General features: G+C 40.8%; 1 protein-coding gene across 1 annotated transcript in view; it reads right to left on the reverse strand.

Moving 5' to 3' along the window:
- Nucleotides 1-15762, reverse strand: part of SYTL5 (synaptotagmin like 5) — a 103585-nt gene extending 87823 nt beyond the window's left edge. Inside the window, exon 1 of the mRNA XM_059384564.1 lies at nt 15558-15762. Within this exon, the coding sequence (XP_059240547.1) occupies nt 15558-15676 (119 nt within the window). The 5' untranslated portion in view covers nt 15677-15762. The remainder of the gene's footprint in view (nt 1-15557) is intronic.
- Between the last annotated feature and the right edge of the window lie 642 nt (nt 15763-16404).

The raw sequence follows: 16404 nt of genomic DNA on the forward strand, positions 1-16404 counted from the left end.
AGAAAACAGGGTATTCCAGGACATTCCAGAGCCAAACTCTCTTCTGGAAAACAATTCCATGAGCAGGTATCCGAATCACTTAGCAGGTCCTTAGACTGGGTGAGATCACTTGGAGAAATTATGGTCATACACTGAAACATTTTCTTTTTCTTAAGATTTTATTTATTTGAGAGAGAGAGCGCACACACAAGTTGAGGGGGACAGAGGGAGGAGAGGGAGAACCAGACCCCCCCCAACCATTGAGCAGGGAGGCTCACACAGGGCTCGATCCCAGGACCCTGGGATCATGACTTGAAACACAGGCAGATGCTTAACCAGCTGAGGCACCCAGGCATCCCCCAAAGTGAAACATTTTCATTGCATCTTTCTTTGTGCTCTACTGACAAGACTCTATTGAGCAATCAGGTTTCACCTAGTTCAGTTCTTGCGTCGGAAAAGACCTGGGGCCCCATGTAAATCAGGCCACAAGGAAACAAGAATTTCAAGGTCCCAACACACTAGTTGGGACATCGCTAAGGCAATTGGTGCTGATGGTTGCACATATTCTGGGAGTCATCTCTGAGACTGTGGGAGAGGCTGGGAAGAATCCCAGAGGCTGGCAAAATACTAAGTGGCCTGCTTTTTTCAGATCGCTCTTAGAAACTGACCTAGTTTAATCGTGCCTGGGATGATGTGCGTGAAATGAACAGAGCCATTTTCAGACACTCAAGAGGAAAAAGGTTGAAAAGGAAAGAAAGTATGTAAGTGGAGAATTGGTATCAAGGAGAAAGGGAACCTAGGGAACCTGGAGAGAGGAATAGGACAGGAGATGTCTTCTCCTTCTGCTTTACTAACCCTCTGCTTGCTAACAAAGCAGGGTAGGCCTTCCCTGGACTTGGTTCCTGCCTTGACCGACCCAGTCTGAGAAACGTATCTGAGGAAGGTGACTCTCTGGGCTTCAAGCATGATATCTATTCATCTCCCGCACCTACACAGGCTAGAAATGCTTCTGGTTCCAAGCAACAAGCTTAGAAATCAACTTCATTTTTTTGGTCCCATAACAAGATATCCAGAATCAAGTAGTTGTTCTTGCATTAGGTCAGCTACAAATCAGGTCACTAAGGGACTCAGGATCCTTTCATCCTGAAGGTTCCCTATCTTCAAGTGGTGGCTTCTCATTCTTATGCAAAATGGCCAGCCAGCTCCCAGACAGCATCTATGTTTAAGACTGGAGGAAGGGACAAGCTGTGTCAGCGATACCTCTTTTTTTTAAATTAAATTTATTTATTTTCAGCATAAATTCATTATTTTTTCACCACACCCAGTGCCCCATGCAATCCGTGCCCTCTATAATACCTGTCTCTTAACAAGAACATGAAAATTGACATGGCATTCCCCCAGCCCCATCAGACTTCTCCTCAGGTTCTGCTGATCAGCTGCAAGGGAAGCTAGGAAAGGGGAAGGAGAAAGATGGCATAGCCCTGCCCTCTGGACCTGATTCCTGTGACTAGCACTGGTCCCTGACATGTGGGATGGGATTCCAAGTAAAATGTTTAAGAGCAAGTGCTTGCTTTACCACATTCCGTCTACTTTTCATGGAAGATGACAAAGTCCCAAATACTGTCTACTCTGTGAGCCTGAGTCCTGGTCTGAGGAGGCTGTGAAAGAGAGTCCTCAGCCATTTTGTTATGGACAGGGAGCACAGATGAGAAAAAAACCTCCAAGGTTTTTTTTTTTTTCAATGTTTTCTTTTCTTTTCTAAGATTTTATTTATTTATCTGACAGAGATAGAGAGATCACAAGTAGGCAGAGAGGCAGACAGAGGGGGAAGCAGGTCCCCTGCTGAGCAGAGAGCCCGACGCGGGGCTCTACCCCAGGATACTGAGATCATGACTTGAGCCGAAGGCAGAAACTTAACCCACTGAGCCACCCAGGCACCCCAAACCTTCATGGTTTTAAGCCACAAAGACTTTAGGGCTGTTCCTGTAGCATCACTGAGCACTCATGGGTAAGTCCAGCCTCGTCCTGCATCTGGTTGGTTCTTCATCTGAGTTCCGTATGTCATTTTGTTCTACTTTTACTGCTGCTTCCCCAGAGAGGTTTTCTCTGACCACCAAACTTCGGCAGATTCCCGTCTTACTCTCATTCACAGAACCATGTTTTTTTTTTTTTTTTTCCTTCTGGCACTTACTGTAATTTTTTTTACTTACTGTAATTTTTCATTGTACATTTATTTGGCTGCTTTTGCTGGTTTAGTGTTTGTCTTGCCAATTCCTCTGTAATCTCTGTGAGGGCAAGACTGTTTCTGGTGTGTTTAGCTATGCACATTACAGCACATAACCTAGGGCCCAGAACTTAGCAGACACCATTTGGTTGAATGAATAAAAGAAGGCAGAAGCAGATGTTAGTAAGCATCGGAAGGAAGAGGAAGAGGGAGGGAAGGAAGGCGGGGAAAAACGCAATAAAGAGTAAAAGGAAGGAAGGAAAACTCAAAATAAAGATAATGTTTCCTTTTATATCTTCCTCCAAGGGTGTTTATAGGAGTCAGAGGCAATAAAGTGTGGTAGGGTGTTCTGTAAATTACAAAGGTTTTACAATATGAAGCCATCATTATTAAAAGGAAATTTGAGAAGAGAAAAATGTACAATGTGGGGTCTGTTGAGAATAAAGTCAAATTAAAATTGGCTAAAACTGAGATCAGACACACTCTGAAAAAGAAATCCATGCCTGAGAAAACTACAGAATGTTCTCAATTACTCGTTAAGGACTTCCAGAACTTTCTCTATCTTCCTTAACTTCATTCCTACACTGTTGTTCAGAAAGCAAAACCACTGCGATTCTTGCCGATATCAACAGTCTAACCAATTACTCTATTTGTTCTTGTCTGGAGAGAAGCGAAGAGTACGGGAGATGGATGGAAAAGGGTAGTATAGGTAAATATGGCCCCAAATCAACTGTTAAAAACTGATGAAAAATAAAAATAAGAGCCCGGTGATGGGTATTAAGGAGGGCACATACTGCATGGAGCACTGGGTGTTATACAATGAATCATGGAACACTACAGCAAAAACTAATGATGTACTGTATGGTGACTAACAACACACACACAAAAAAGTTGAAGACATTTAATACCAGCTAACACCAATTCTTTATGTGAGATGAATTCAGGATGCTCTTGCGTTTTGAAACATCCTTTTATTCCTTAGATTTCCTTGTTGCTACACAGATGTGCTGATATTAACATGCAAATTGATGACCCATACCTAACTGAAATCTTAAAGACTGAAGAGATGAACGATGTCAGCTGTACTCAAATGATACAATCTTTTCACTGCTATATCCTGGTAGCATAGCATAGACATAGCATAGCATCTATGCATAGACATACTCCTTTCAAATTGGGAATTGCTTTCATTAAAATTCCTGCCACATTTGTGTGGCATTCTTTTTCTTTTGTTACCCTGTCTAGACTCAATTGTACTGCACATTATTTTGCACCAAAGAAGATAGAAATTTTGGAATGGAAGCAATTAGCTGCTGGGAAGAGGAAGCTATTAATAACAATTCATAAAGCATCTTTGATTCCTTGATGCCTTCAACAATCCCCCATCTCATCTAGCAGAGCACATCAAGGCCCAAGAGAGGTAACAAACAAGCATGGACTGTATCATGGCCCAGAGCATAAGGCTCTGAAGGCAGACCGCCTGGGTTCAAATCCTGACCTTGTTGTTTTTTATCTCTGAGACTTTAAGAAAATTACTTAGCCTCTCAGTGTCTCAAAATACTCCTGTAGAAAAGAATCATAATAGCTACAATCTTGTAAGGTTGTTGTGTGCATTAAAGAAGATTGTGAACGTAAAGTGCTAAGCCCAGCTTGACGTGTCATGAGTATGAAATAGGCAGTTCTGGTAGGTGTCTCTCCATAGCTGTTCACCTCTTCTTTTTTCTTTTTTTTTTTTTTTTAAAGATTTTATTTATTTATTCGACAGACAGAGATCACAAGTAGGCAGAGAGGCAGGCAGAGAGAGAGGGGAAACAGGCTCCCTGCTAAACAGAGAGCCTGGTATGGGGCTCGATCCCAGGATCATGACCGGAGCCGAAGACAGAGGCTTAACCCACTGAGCCACCCAGGAGCCCCTGTTCTCCTCTTCTGTATTAGTGGCATGTCTAGCTATACTCGTGCCCACTCAGAATGAAGACTACATTTCCCAGTATCCCTTGCAGTTCAGTTTTGTCATGAGACTAAATATTAGTGGATAGGATGTGATCAGAAATGATATAGGCAATCTCTAGGTCAAGACCCTAATGGGAAAGGGCTATCCCTTTCCCTTGAACCCCTCTTTCCTCCCAGAGGCTGGGATGAGAACAGAGGAGTGAGCCATCTTGGTTTATGAGCTAAGCCATCAAGGCAATGAAACAACAAAAAAAGACAAGGTGCCCAGACCCGTTTTATAATGGAGTCACAAGAACAGTATCATGAAGCTACCAAATAACCCAGGCTTTTCTAGAAAGAGCAATGTATTTCCATCTTACTTAAGCTGTTATTATAACATGTCTCTGTCACCCACTGCCAAAACCATTTTCCAACAAATATAATAATAACAACTCATTAAATATTAGGTCTTCTCCGTACTGTCCACTTATAAAAATGTTGCTATTGGGTTCTGCTGCAAGGCCTGCATGCTATTCCTTCTCTAGAACTAGAGCCTGATATCCCTTTAAGAGAGCAAAACCACAGTGACTGATGAGAAATATTGTCAAACCAGAAACAGTGAGACAAAAATTACTGAAATAATATATGTAATATACGTAAAATAGGCAAAATAACGTCACTGCAGCCTGATGCCAAGGACTGCAGAGCTCCTAGCATTCCCATCTTCCATTTGCATCCAGAGGCAATGCCATTAGTGCTAGACTGGGGCTAGCTCATAATAACTTAAGGAAAAATCCAGGGGCGATCAGATCTCCTTTCTGTACTGATTAAAAAAAAACACACACATTTTTTTCATTTTGATTGTCACTTCCGTGTGCAGAACCTATTTTTTAAAACCCAAACAGCAGAACACAGCCAAGATAACCATAAACACTCCGTTTTAACATCATGTCATTAAGCACTGGCAACATCCTATGAGAAAGACATTATGATTTCCATTTTAGCATAAGAAAATGAAATCTCAGGTAGGAAACTTGCTGTGGGCCACAGGGTATGTAAGTGTCACCATCAGGATTCAGGTCCGTCATTTTAGATTTCAAGATCTATACTCTCCCCCCCAGATTCCTCTTGATTCTTATTCTGTTAACATATTTTTTGCTCAGAAAGGACACTGAACGTAACAAATGCTATTTCTTTCCTAGTTGTGCAAAGTGTGCTAAAAAGCACACTCAGAGTTAAACCTCAGTAAACATGAAGGGTTGCTTCTGTCTGACCTCTCCCACCAAAAGCCATCTGTCCAAGTAGCCTCTTATCACAAAGTCAAACATTCCCCAGTGGGGCTGTTCTTCAACAAACACCCCTCTGGTCCTCATAAACTTTATCTAGCTTTTGATTAGCTTTCAAATCAAGGACCATTAAAAAGAATCAAGACCATCTGAGAAATGGGGACAAGTTCAGTCTAGATAGAAAGCCGCTTCAGAGAAAGTAGTGAACAGGATTGAAACAACACTTGTCTAGACAAAGAAACCTTGGGAATTGTGCCAATTTAATGAGTTTAGAAAATTGTCGCAATGATTGAGGGCATTGTGGAACCTTCATGTCTGCAGATGACGCCAAGCACTTCCTGGTAATAAAACACTCAGCTCACAGGAATACACCAGGAGATCTCACAAAGCCATGTAAACAGACAAACAACCGTTTATTAGCTATAGTCTGAAAATCAGAGCAGAAACGGATCTCATATTTAATGACCAAACCAAGTCTGGGAATACCTTGGGATAACTATTAATAATGATTATCTCAATTTCCTGGCCCCATGAGGAACAAAGATGTGTTTTGTTCATCTGAAACCCAAAGTATACCTTTGGTACCAGATACCTTTGGTACCAGAACTTCAGAAGTTCTGTTATCAATGTGGCAAATCACTCAGAAAAAGAAGGGGTAAATACAGAATCAGCATAGCAAAAAAGAAAAAAAACAGACAAATTACAGGGCTTTTCAACATTACTGCTCTAACATTGAGAGGATTATCTTGATGGGAGGAAATTGGGCATTCATATGTAAAGAAAGATAACTTAAAGAGAACATGCTGCCCTTTGAAAAATTCTTGAAAACTGCTTCTGCTACTGAATATGGGCACACACTAGTTTTAATTTTGACGAACACAGAATTGACATTTATTCTAAAATATCTATAAATTGAATTTGGGTAAACTAAATTATTTTAAATGCAGCAAGGAAGGACTTACATGCTCAGCAAAGACAATTGTCAGTACTTAATTTTTCCCATTTTACCTCTTTAGGTGGTACTTATGGGAACTCATATTTTCATAACTGCAGGTGATTACATACAAACCACTTCCAACAATTTTCCTGGTTATCAGTAGCAGTACATAGTATAAGTGATGTCAAGCCACCATTTCTTCAAAATTCACCGAGGATGAATACAAATATTATTTTCTTTATGTGTTATTTTTTTAAACCAAAGTTGACTTTATTACATTTAATTGCAGTAAGAGATATCATGATGTTTGTTTCACTGAAATTCACCTCTGACAATTGCTTTCAGAGTCCATGAAAAGGAAGATGAAATCTGTGTTAAGCAATAAACAAATCTAATTAATAGTTCTTAATTATACCCATTTTTTTCAGATTGCTAGTTGTTTCCCAATATTCCTTCTATTCTTTTATACTAATAATAACCCGAAATGTGAGTTGCTTACATGGTCACGCAGAAGAATACATTTCCCAGTGACATATTCAAGCTCCCTTGCAGCTAAGTACAGTCATGTGACAGAAAAGAAATTCAACAACCGGAAATTGTCTCTGGGAAGAGTGTGAGTTTTTAAAGTTTAAGTCCCATGTATTTGCTAATTTTCTATAATGAAGATATTCACTTCTATAGTGAAAATGTACAAGAAAATATTAAATATTTCATTGGATTGAAGATTTATGATATAAAATATATTGTAGACACTGATGCTATTTACAGATCCTAGTGAGTTTAAACACTTTTGAAAAATCCTGTACTATAGAGAAGTTTCATTCATTTTTGACATTTGCATGGAGTGTTTATGAATTATGCTTAATTTCTCTGCAGTGAAAGAATGATTAGAAAAATTAGTAAATGTGGGCTGTCTAGGTAGCTCAGTCGGTGAAGGGACGGACTCAGCTTGGGCTCAGGTCCTGATTTCAGGGTCCTGGGATTGAGGCCTGCGATGGGCTCCGTGCGCTCAGCAGAGAGTTTGCTTCTCTCTCTCCCTCTGCCCTTCCCCCCTTCTGAAGCACTCTCTAAAATAAATAAATAAATCTTTTTCTTTTCTTTTGAAGATTATTTATTTATTTATTTTATTTGACACAGAGAGAGAGAGAGAGAGAGAGAGAGAGAGAGCGCACGCAAGTGAGTACAAGCAGGGGAGTGACAGGGAGAGGGAAAGGAGAAGCAGGCTCCCCGCTGAGCAGGGAGCCCAACACGGGACTCGATCCCAGGACCCTGAGATCATGACCTGAGCTGAAGGCAGGCACCCAACTGACTGAGACACCCAGGCTCCCCGTAAATAAATAAATCTCAAAAAAAAAAAAAAAGAAAAATTAGTCAATGCATATCAACCTAATATTACAGATTTAAATCAATTAAACCCTAATTCCTATTAACATATAAACATTCATATAAACTCTTGATATAATAAAATGGTCATGTGCTTAAAATCTAAAATGTCAGACGTGATATTTTTGCTAGTGAAGTTTTCATTTGTATTATTTCCTTAGAAATCAAATGCCTATTTTCCCAAGAATATAGTAGGTATTTGCTTAAGTAGAACTTCCCTGCTGAACTGACTACCTTTGGAGGACAAGTGCTCTCACTCACCCTCCCAGCCCCAACATCCTCCCTCAAGAACAGCATGGGCTTTATGGGTCTTTATTTCTTCAACTTCCAGTAAAAAAAGAATGGTAGTTCTTGGATGTGAGTGTCAATTAACCCGTGCTTGCCTGGGAGGCATGTCCTCTATGCCAACCATGGCTAGAGCAGCAGGCAAGGAAGGGAAAAGCGTACTTGAAAGGGGAATTTGGAGAGAGGTCAAAGACGAAAGAGAGAACATACACATTCTACATAAGTGACAACTTTACTTATGACTACAGTGACCCTATTATTTCAAACAAAAAACAATATGGTCTGGCAAGTATATTTATTTATTTGGATAATCCAATGTTGGGCATGTCCCCAAATAGAGGTATGTGTGGCCCTTTCCCAGGGTGAGCCCTCCAAGTAACAACTACTTGGAAGAAAGAGCTATAGAACCCAAATTTAAGTTCATTCCCCTATATAGGTGTATATATGGAAATTCTTAAGTTCTCCAGTAATAAAAGCTCTAAGGTCTTAAATTCATTTAAAGCAGAACTGGATTTTCTTTTTTCATTTCTCTGTGACTCAGAAAGAGTTTGGGTTTTATGAGGGAGCCAGTATGTTCATGCTGGGAGTTTCTGTTAATCCACTAAGAAGCTTTGTGGCAATCCCATTAGGATTGAAACAAAATGTTTACCAAACCAGAAGTCCACTCTAGTAGTTCTCCTGGTGTTTTATGGAGACAGTGAGCCTTTAGAGTTTTCAGAAGGTCAAACTAATTTTGTTCTTAGTGGTAGTGATAAGATTCGGAAAAACAAACAGCCCCACAGATCAAACATTTGTAGAGTATTAAAAGGATATTATTGCTTGGTACTTACTGGTCACTCTAACTTCCAGGCTGAATGTGTAACTCTTGAAATCACTTCAAATCCATCTGAACTGAATATTTAGCTTATCCGCGGGACTCCAAATAGCCAATTTGAATACGCTTTGCCCTTCCGTTTCTCCCTTCTCTTTCCTTCCCTATTCTGTTCTAAAATGGTGGGATCAACCACATAAAAATAAAGCCGTAATGGCAGTTTCCAGGCTGGGATCGGGGGTCTCCTGACGACACTAAGCTCTGGCTTGTTTCATGGTCTCAGCAGAGCCAGCTGTGTGGAACAAAACATAACACACTTGCACTTGGATTTCAGTCAGCCTAAAGACTAGAACAGCACGAAGAACTCCTGTCAGTTTTCACTGTGTAAAAGTGATGCTTCAGTAAATGTCAGAGCAACTCTGGATAATGTTACGCAGCTTATAGGTCAGAACTACCCATCAACACCAGGCTGAAGGAATGTTTTCTGTTTTGTTCCATTTCTCCAAGAGGAAGGCGATGGGGGGACTTCTAACAGGGTCGGAAGAGGTGCCCTGATGGCGTAAACGTCACGACATAGAGGAAAGAGATTCAACGTGGGACAGGAGACTCTCACTGCTGATGTTTACCAGTTTGGCAAATTATTTAGGAGAAATTATTAGGCAAATTAAGTTTCAGTTGCTACAGCTATCAGAGTCATACAGATGACATGGGAATTAAATGAGGATCACTTGAGAATGAGTAATCCCTTCTCTGGTGTGAGGCTGGCTGGCAGTGAAGAGTTTATCATTCCCTTTTTCCCCTGACCTCCTGAAGGGTCAGATACATCCCCCTAGAAGTTAAAATTGACCTAAGAGGGGCATGTGAGCTCTGCAACCAGCCGGTGGGGCTACACACCAGAGCAGGGCCACTTACTAGCTGTGCAAACTGGGATGAGTTATTTAACGTGGTACTTCAGTTTATCCATCTGTAAAATGGGATATTAATAATTCTTATCTTGTCTGGAAAATGAATTTGTAAACTGTCCCTAACAATTCTGCAGACCCTTCTGCTAGTTCTTGGAACTTTCCCCACCTCCGGATGCACTGTACGGTTCTTCTAGAGAGGCAATGAAATGCATTTCCGCTGTTCCAGCATGAGCCATGAGAGACTGAGTAAGGCATAATCACCCCTTGGTAGTTATGGCAGGACCATAATGGCAGGACCCTGTGAGACCATCTAACCTCACAGACAGAAGCCAGAGTTCTATCTCTGATAGCTGGTGGGTTCCAGTCCAACTCCATCTTATCTCTTAGACTAGAAATGTCCTGTGGCTCAACGAAGGTGGTTTATTGGGGCTTTCAGGTGTATATGCTATTCACAAGGCTAAAATCTACAAGGTGGTATTTTCAACAGGAGAGGTGAACAAATTATGCCCTTGAGCCAAATCCAGCCCACCACCTGTTTTAGTAAATATAGTTTCGTGGCCCATACCCATTTGTTTACACGTTGTTTATTGCTGCTTTCAGACTACAAATGCAGACTGAAGCAATCATCACATAGAACATATACCCGGTAGCACCTAAGGTATTTACTATCTGGCCCATTACAGAAAAATTTTACTGACTTCTGGTCTATACCATGGATAAAGCCTGATTCATGACTGCAAACTTCTTTAGGTTTCTGGGTCCAACGAACATTAATATTGTGTCTCTGCTCACCTTTATTTTTCTTCAATATTTCATTTATTTATTGGAGAGAGAAAGTGAGATACTATGCGTGCAAGAGTGGGGGATGGGGAGAGAGAGAAGCAGGCAACGGTGGAGGATGTTTCCAAGGCACCAAGGGCAGTCCTGTTTCCATGCCAGTGTGTACGTGCACGCGTGCGCGCACGCGTGTGTGTGTGTGTGTGTAACCAGGGGAGTGCTCTGTGAAGCTGGGAGGTCCAACCTCACAGAGACAGGAATGGAGAGACAGCAGAGCCTCGGGGAGGGCGGGCGCTGGAGAAGAGTCCTCACAGGCCATGTTGACCTCAGCTCCCAGGAACAGCAGGTGCTTTGGGCTCAGGCAGTGGCTAGAGACAGCTACACCTGCTGGGCTGGGCTTTCAGAAGGGGCAGCTGGGCCCAGGTACCCATTCAGGACCCTGAGATCAGAAGGCAGACACTTAACCAAGTGAGCCACCCAGGCTCCTCCTCTGCTCACCTTTATTACCCCAATAATAAATACACATTTGGCCTACAGAAAGTTCTCAGCAAATGTTGATTACTTCTGAATCACAGATCATAGGATGCCTTGGGCTACATGTAACAGAAAATCAGACTGACATCACTATAAGTAAGATGGAAATATAGTATAGTGCTTAGAGAAGAAGCCCAGCGGTATAGCAGGTTCTAGGACACCAGGATGTTGGCAACAATTCTCTGCCATTGTTTTGGCTCAGCTTCGTCACTGTGCTGACTTTCATCCTCAACAGCAACTGCGATAACACGTTTCATTGAATATGTACAGTGGGAAAGAGAACCTTCCAGAAACCTGGGCTATATGTTTGAGTGGGTCACCGTTGGCCTTATGTCTACATCTAAACCAATGACAGCTGTTTGAGGACTATTAGTCAAAGGATGATTAATTAATGTTTAAAAATCCACTGCTGGAGGTGAAGAAAATTGAAATTTGTGTAGGGAGGAAGAAAAGAGAAATGTATGCTGTCAGACCAGCAGAGTTCATTACTGAGACAAGCCCAAGAGTAGGAGCCAAAGAGAACATTAAGTCCAGATAAGTTTTCATGTACTGTGGCCAAATGGAAATGACATCTTCTCGGTAAGAGTAAAGCCCAAATGAACTGCTAAAATTATAAACTGAAGATTTCTTAGTCAGGCGAAGTCACAAAGTAGACATTTAACAATGTTTGTTTTTAGGCGTGGAAGATCAGGTAGAGTAATATTTTGTTAGTAAGATTTTTTGTTTGTTTGTTTTAGGAGAAGATACTATGAACCATGTCTTCTTTTATGTTAGGGCGAGCTCTTCCAAAGTTAGAAAAATCTAAGGTACAAAATGATCAACAAAGATCTTTCTGTGCTTCCAAACTCTATTTTTTTTCCATTTGCATTCACTGTTGGTAGCTCGATTTTATTGGCATCACCTCCTTCCTCTTTTTTCACTGCATGAAAGCCATCATTAAAGCAAAGTAATTTGTTCTTCACAGAGAACATTTAAAATACTCTCAGTCTGTAATAGCTGAAACCTGGGTCTAGATATCTCCTACCATTTCTTCCTGCTTGTTCTGAAGGAAAATAAATATATTGGAGCCTTTTGGGTGAACCTAAAATGCTCTGTTAGTAGGTAGACACCTCTTTCCAGACTATAGTTCATGCCTGGAGGTAATTATCAGGCTTGCCATGTGCCTTCTGGGTGCAGAGCACCTTCAGGAACACCCAGAGACCAATCTCATTTTAATTAATGCCACACTTTGGGGCTACGTGGGCTGTAGTACACAGCCAGGCATCGGGCCTAAAGCACTGATTCAACACAATTTTGACATTTCTCTATGTTTCTATTTTAAGAATAACCTACTGCAATGAATAAACACACAAAGAAACAATAAATTCACTGCTTTCCAAAGTCTTGTTGACTTACTTTCCATATCACTTACTTCTCTGTAATCATCCTAATTCTTAAAACTTTTCTTGGTCTTCCATTTCCTTCTGAAACTCATTAGCAGATTCTGAAGGCAGTTTTGTGGTTCATAGTAAACAGTTAAAACACAGTTGACAGGTAATTGCCAATGTCAAATCTTTTTCACATTTCAAGGCCAAGCTCAAGCGTTAGCTCTTCTGTGAAAACCATTCCTTCAGTTTTTTATTCATAATTAATTGCACTTCCTCTGGACACTGACAAAATATCAACCTACACTTCTATAACACGGTAAAAACAATCACCACAACAGTAATTAAGATCCCTGTTTGGTCTGGCAAACTTCTTGGTTGGCTTTTCCAAAAGCTAACTCTGGAATGTAGATTTGTGTGCAAGCGACTTATGGAGTACCCTTAAGAGGACCACAGAAGGAAAGGGCGGAGGCAGGAGAGAAAAGGGGGGAGGGGCTAAGTGAGGGTCTGGTCTTTAGGGGAAGTCCCATCTCAGCATGATTCCAGCGGAAACTGTGAGACAGAAGCTCCATGGCAAAGGCTGTCAGCCATTGGCTTGGGGCTGCCCAGCAGGGACAGAAACTCCAGTTTGCCTGGTACTTGTGGCTCTCTAGCCCTACCACCACCACTAGTCCCCCAAGGGTAGTCCTCTAAAGAAGGTACTAGATACCATCCTTAGCAGTAAACATGTGAAAACTGGGAGAAGAGAGCACAGACCCACAAGGGACCTGAGTGGAGCTCAGTAGAGCACTGCTAGTGTTCACCACAACACATACCAACAATAGGGCCGATGATTCTAGCCAGCAATTATTAAGTACTTGCTGTATGCCAGCATTCTTCCAAGCCCTTGATAGTATTAGTTTATTTAATCCCTACAACAATCTTATGAGGTGCCTAATGCTATTATTTCTGTTTTGTCAAATGAGGGAACTAGATTTATCCATGGAAACAATCTATCTAAACTGACACAAAGACTTCACGGTGTGACTGAGATGTGAATCAACAAACGTGGCTTGTGATTCAACAGCATGTACTCAAAACACCACACCACTCACTTTGGTGTGGCTTCTCAATATACAAAACTGTTAAGAGTGACAGAACCCAAGTCATCTGGCCTGGGCTCATATGTTGATAGCTGAGAACAAAAAGAGATAACATATTTAATACAGTTGGTGCAGGGAAAAAAAAACCCTCAATAAAATATTAGCCACTATTTTTTTTAACGATGAGAAGAACATACAGCAGCTTTAAAAAATCTATTTTCTATAAAGGTATCACTTGGGTCTATCAGAGCCTCTCTTTTGCTTTCGTCAAATAAGTTTGAAAAACCAGGAAATCAACAACTTCATCCTCAATAGCTCTGTTGTATGTTACACAGTCCACTAAATTTCTTTACGGAGAATAAGGAAAAAGGACAACAGAAGAAACAGGAAAGGGGAAAAAGAGTGTAACAGATTATTAGGGAAAGTTATTGGGAATGATAGAAGCAAACATTCTGAAGAAATTCGTATTCATTGTACTTCGGTGTTTCTGAGGCTGCGGCTATTAAAATTGTGTTCTCCTGAGTAGAGTGATTTTTAATTCCCCCGGGCAGATCATCAGTTACCAGCTAGTACCTCACCTCCCATAAACAATATAACTTTTTGCAGCACATTAGGAAATTTAGTCACTTTTCGTGACTGGAATACAAATGCCAAAAAAAATCATTTCTGATATCTTTAAAAATCATTAACTGCCTTAACCTGAATTCCAGGCCTAGAAAAACTACAATAATTTTCATCCAAGCCTTTATTCCTTTAAGATTGCTTGAATTCTTATGAAGGATGGAAATAAAAGTTTTGGGCTCTTAACTATGAAGTAAGCATCAATCGAGAATATTTCAGTGTATTTCCAATTCTAGGATCCTAGTTCCTTTAGGCACATTGAATATATTTACAACATAAGAAGATAACCATATGACAAGTTTTCTCCTCAATAAAAAATGAAATACAATAAACTTAAACTTTTTGTGGTCTTTTCCTTATGTTTGTGGAAATGGTCTTTTCCTTATGTTTCCTTACGTTTGTGGAATTTTCCTTATGGTTGATTTCCAGTTTCACAGCGTTGTGGTCAAAATGATCACAGTTTTGGGAGACATGTAAGACACAGAAGCTACCTGCTGCACAGCTGGTAGTCACTGAGAAGGGAACTCTATTTATTTCTGCTCCTCTCGTCAGAGGTGAGATGGAATAGCCAAATATATTTAACAAGCAACCCAGCGCAAGCAGCAACCCATCCCAAGCAGCAACCCATCCCAGTGGGTGTGACAGCCAATCAGAACAATGCTCGCACCGTTCGGAAGAGGTGGTGCAACCAATCAGAATGGCTGTGAGCTGAAACACAGGTGAGGTCATGCCTCGGAATCCAGCTAAATATCAGCCTTGCCTACAACGGATGGGAAACTCAACTGGGCCCATTCTACTCAACATTACTCACACAGAGACTTATTTTTTTAAGAATTCAGGTTATGGATGGGATAAAATGAGTTTTCATCTCTCCAGATCCCCTTCTGCTCTCAGCTATGGTGGGAAGGAATTCTCAGAAAGACTGACCTGAGAAAGGCATTATAAATAAATAATTGTGAACTTACGTACCAGGCACTACACGTGTATTGTCTCCCTTAATCCTCGCAACAATACTATGAGGTGGGCGATTTTATTATCCTTGTTTTAGGGATGAGGGAACTAAGGCATGGGGAAACTGAGTCACTCGAACAAGGTCACACAATACATCTCAGAGCTGGTATTCAAACACGGGCAGGCCTTCTACTTCACTACTGCTTACTATATTATTAGCAAATAATTGCTAAAAACGGTATTATTACGATATTATTAGCAAACGGCATTTTCATCAGCACCATATCATCTGCTCAATTCCATCCTCCCGTCTAGCTAATGATAAAATATCCAAGACATTCTCTGATGTGTGGGCTACTGCTGGGGACCCATAATGTCACTGACCAACATTTGTCTCCAGCATAGTCACAGTTGCCCAATTTCTGATCTAACCTGCTTCAAAGAGACAGTAGTCAAGAAAAGCAGAAAAAATTTTAAAAAATATATTACCTTATTCTCTTGTCCTCCACTTTTTTCAAGTATTCATCTCTCTTTAAGACTCCCAGGATCATTTCCTTCTCATGATCTAACAGAAATGACAGATTGATAAACTCCGAGTTCTTAGACATGGTATTCCAATAGCAGCTCTGAACAGCGGTGGTCGAATCTTCCAGGAAAATTGATATCCACAGTTCTGGATGCTAATCAGGTATTCTTCCAGGCTACACAGAAAAGAGACACCACTGGGATTACATTCCAAGAAAGTCTTTATTGTTCTAACCGAGAAAGATCACCAAAGCCTTTGCTATAGTGTCCAGTCAGGGGGCAGCTAAGTTTCACCAATGGTGACAAAAGCCAGTCCTTCAGAATAGCACAGAGCAGGAATCATATCTGCTGGGGCAGAATCCAGAAAACCCAGGGAAGACAGAGAAGGCAAAGGAGAGAAAAACTAGGTAGGAAAATTAATTAGGCCATTTCCTGAAGAGCACACACAGTGTCTACTGTTTGGAATAGTGATATACTTAACTCAAAAAAAATGTTAATCGTAAGCAGGCAATTATTAAGTAATTTATTTAATAAATTATTTTTTATTTTATGGCTTATTATCATGAAATATTATTTATATTTAGTTGATTCCAGGTTCTCTGTGCAAATTCAGCTTTTCTGCCTTATAATTAGTTTCCTTTACTAGCTCAGTCCTGCTACCACCCTTCCAGCTGACCCATGGGTGAACTGAGTTACCACTGTGGGACACCAAGTGCACAGTCTGGGCTGTTCCTTAACTGCCTCCCCCTATTGCTTCCCTTCCTCCCCACAGCTGGGATGATTGCATGAAAAGCACTGCTGGCAAAACAAA

Source organism: Mustela nigripes, chromosome X, assembly GCF_022355385.1.
Source record: "Mustela nigripes isolate SB6536 chromosome X, MUSNIG.SB6536, whole genome shotgun sequence".
Taxonomy (NCBI): Eukaryota; Metazoa; Chordata; class Mammalia; order Carnivora; family Mustelidae; genus Mustela; species Mustela nigripes.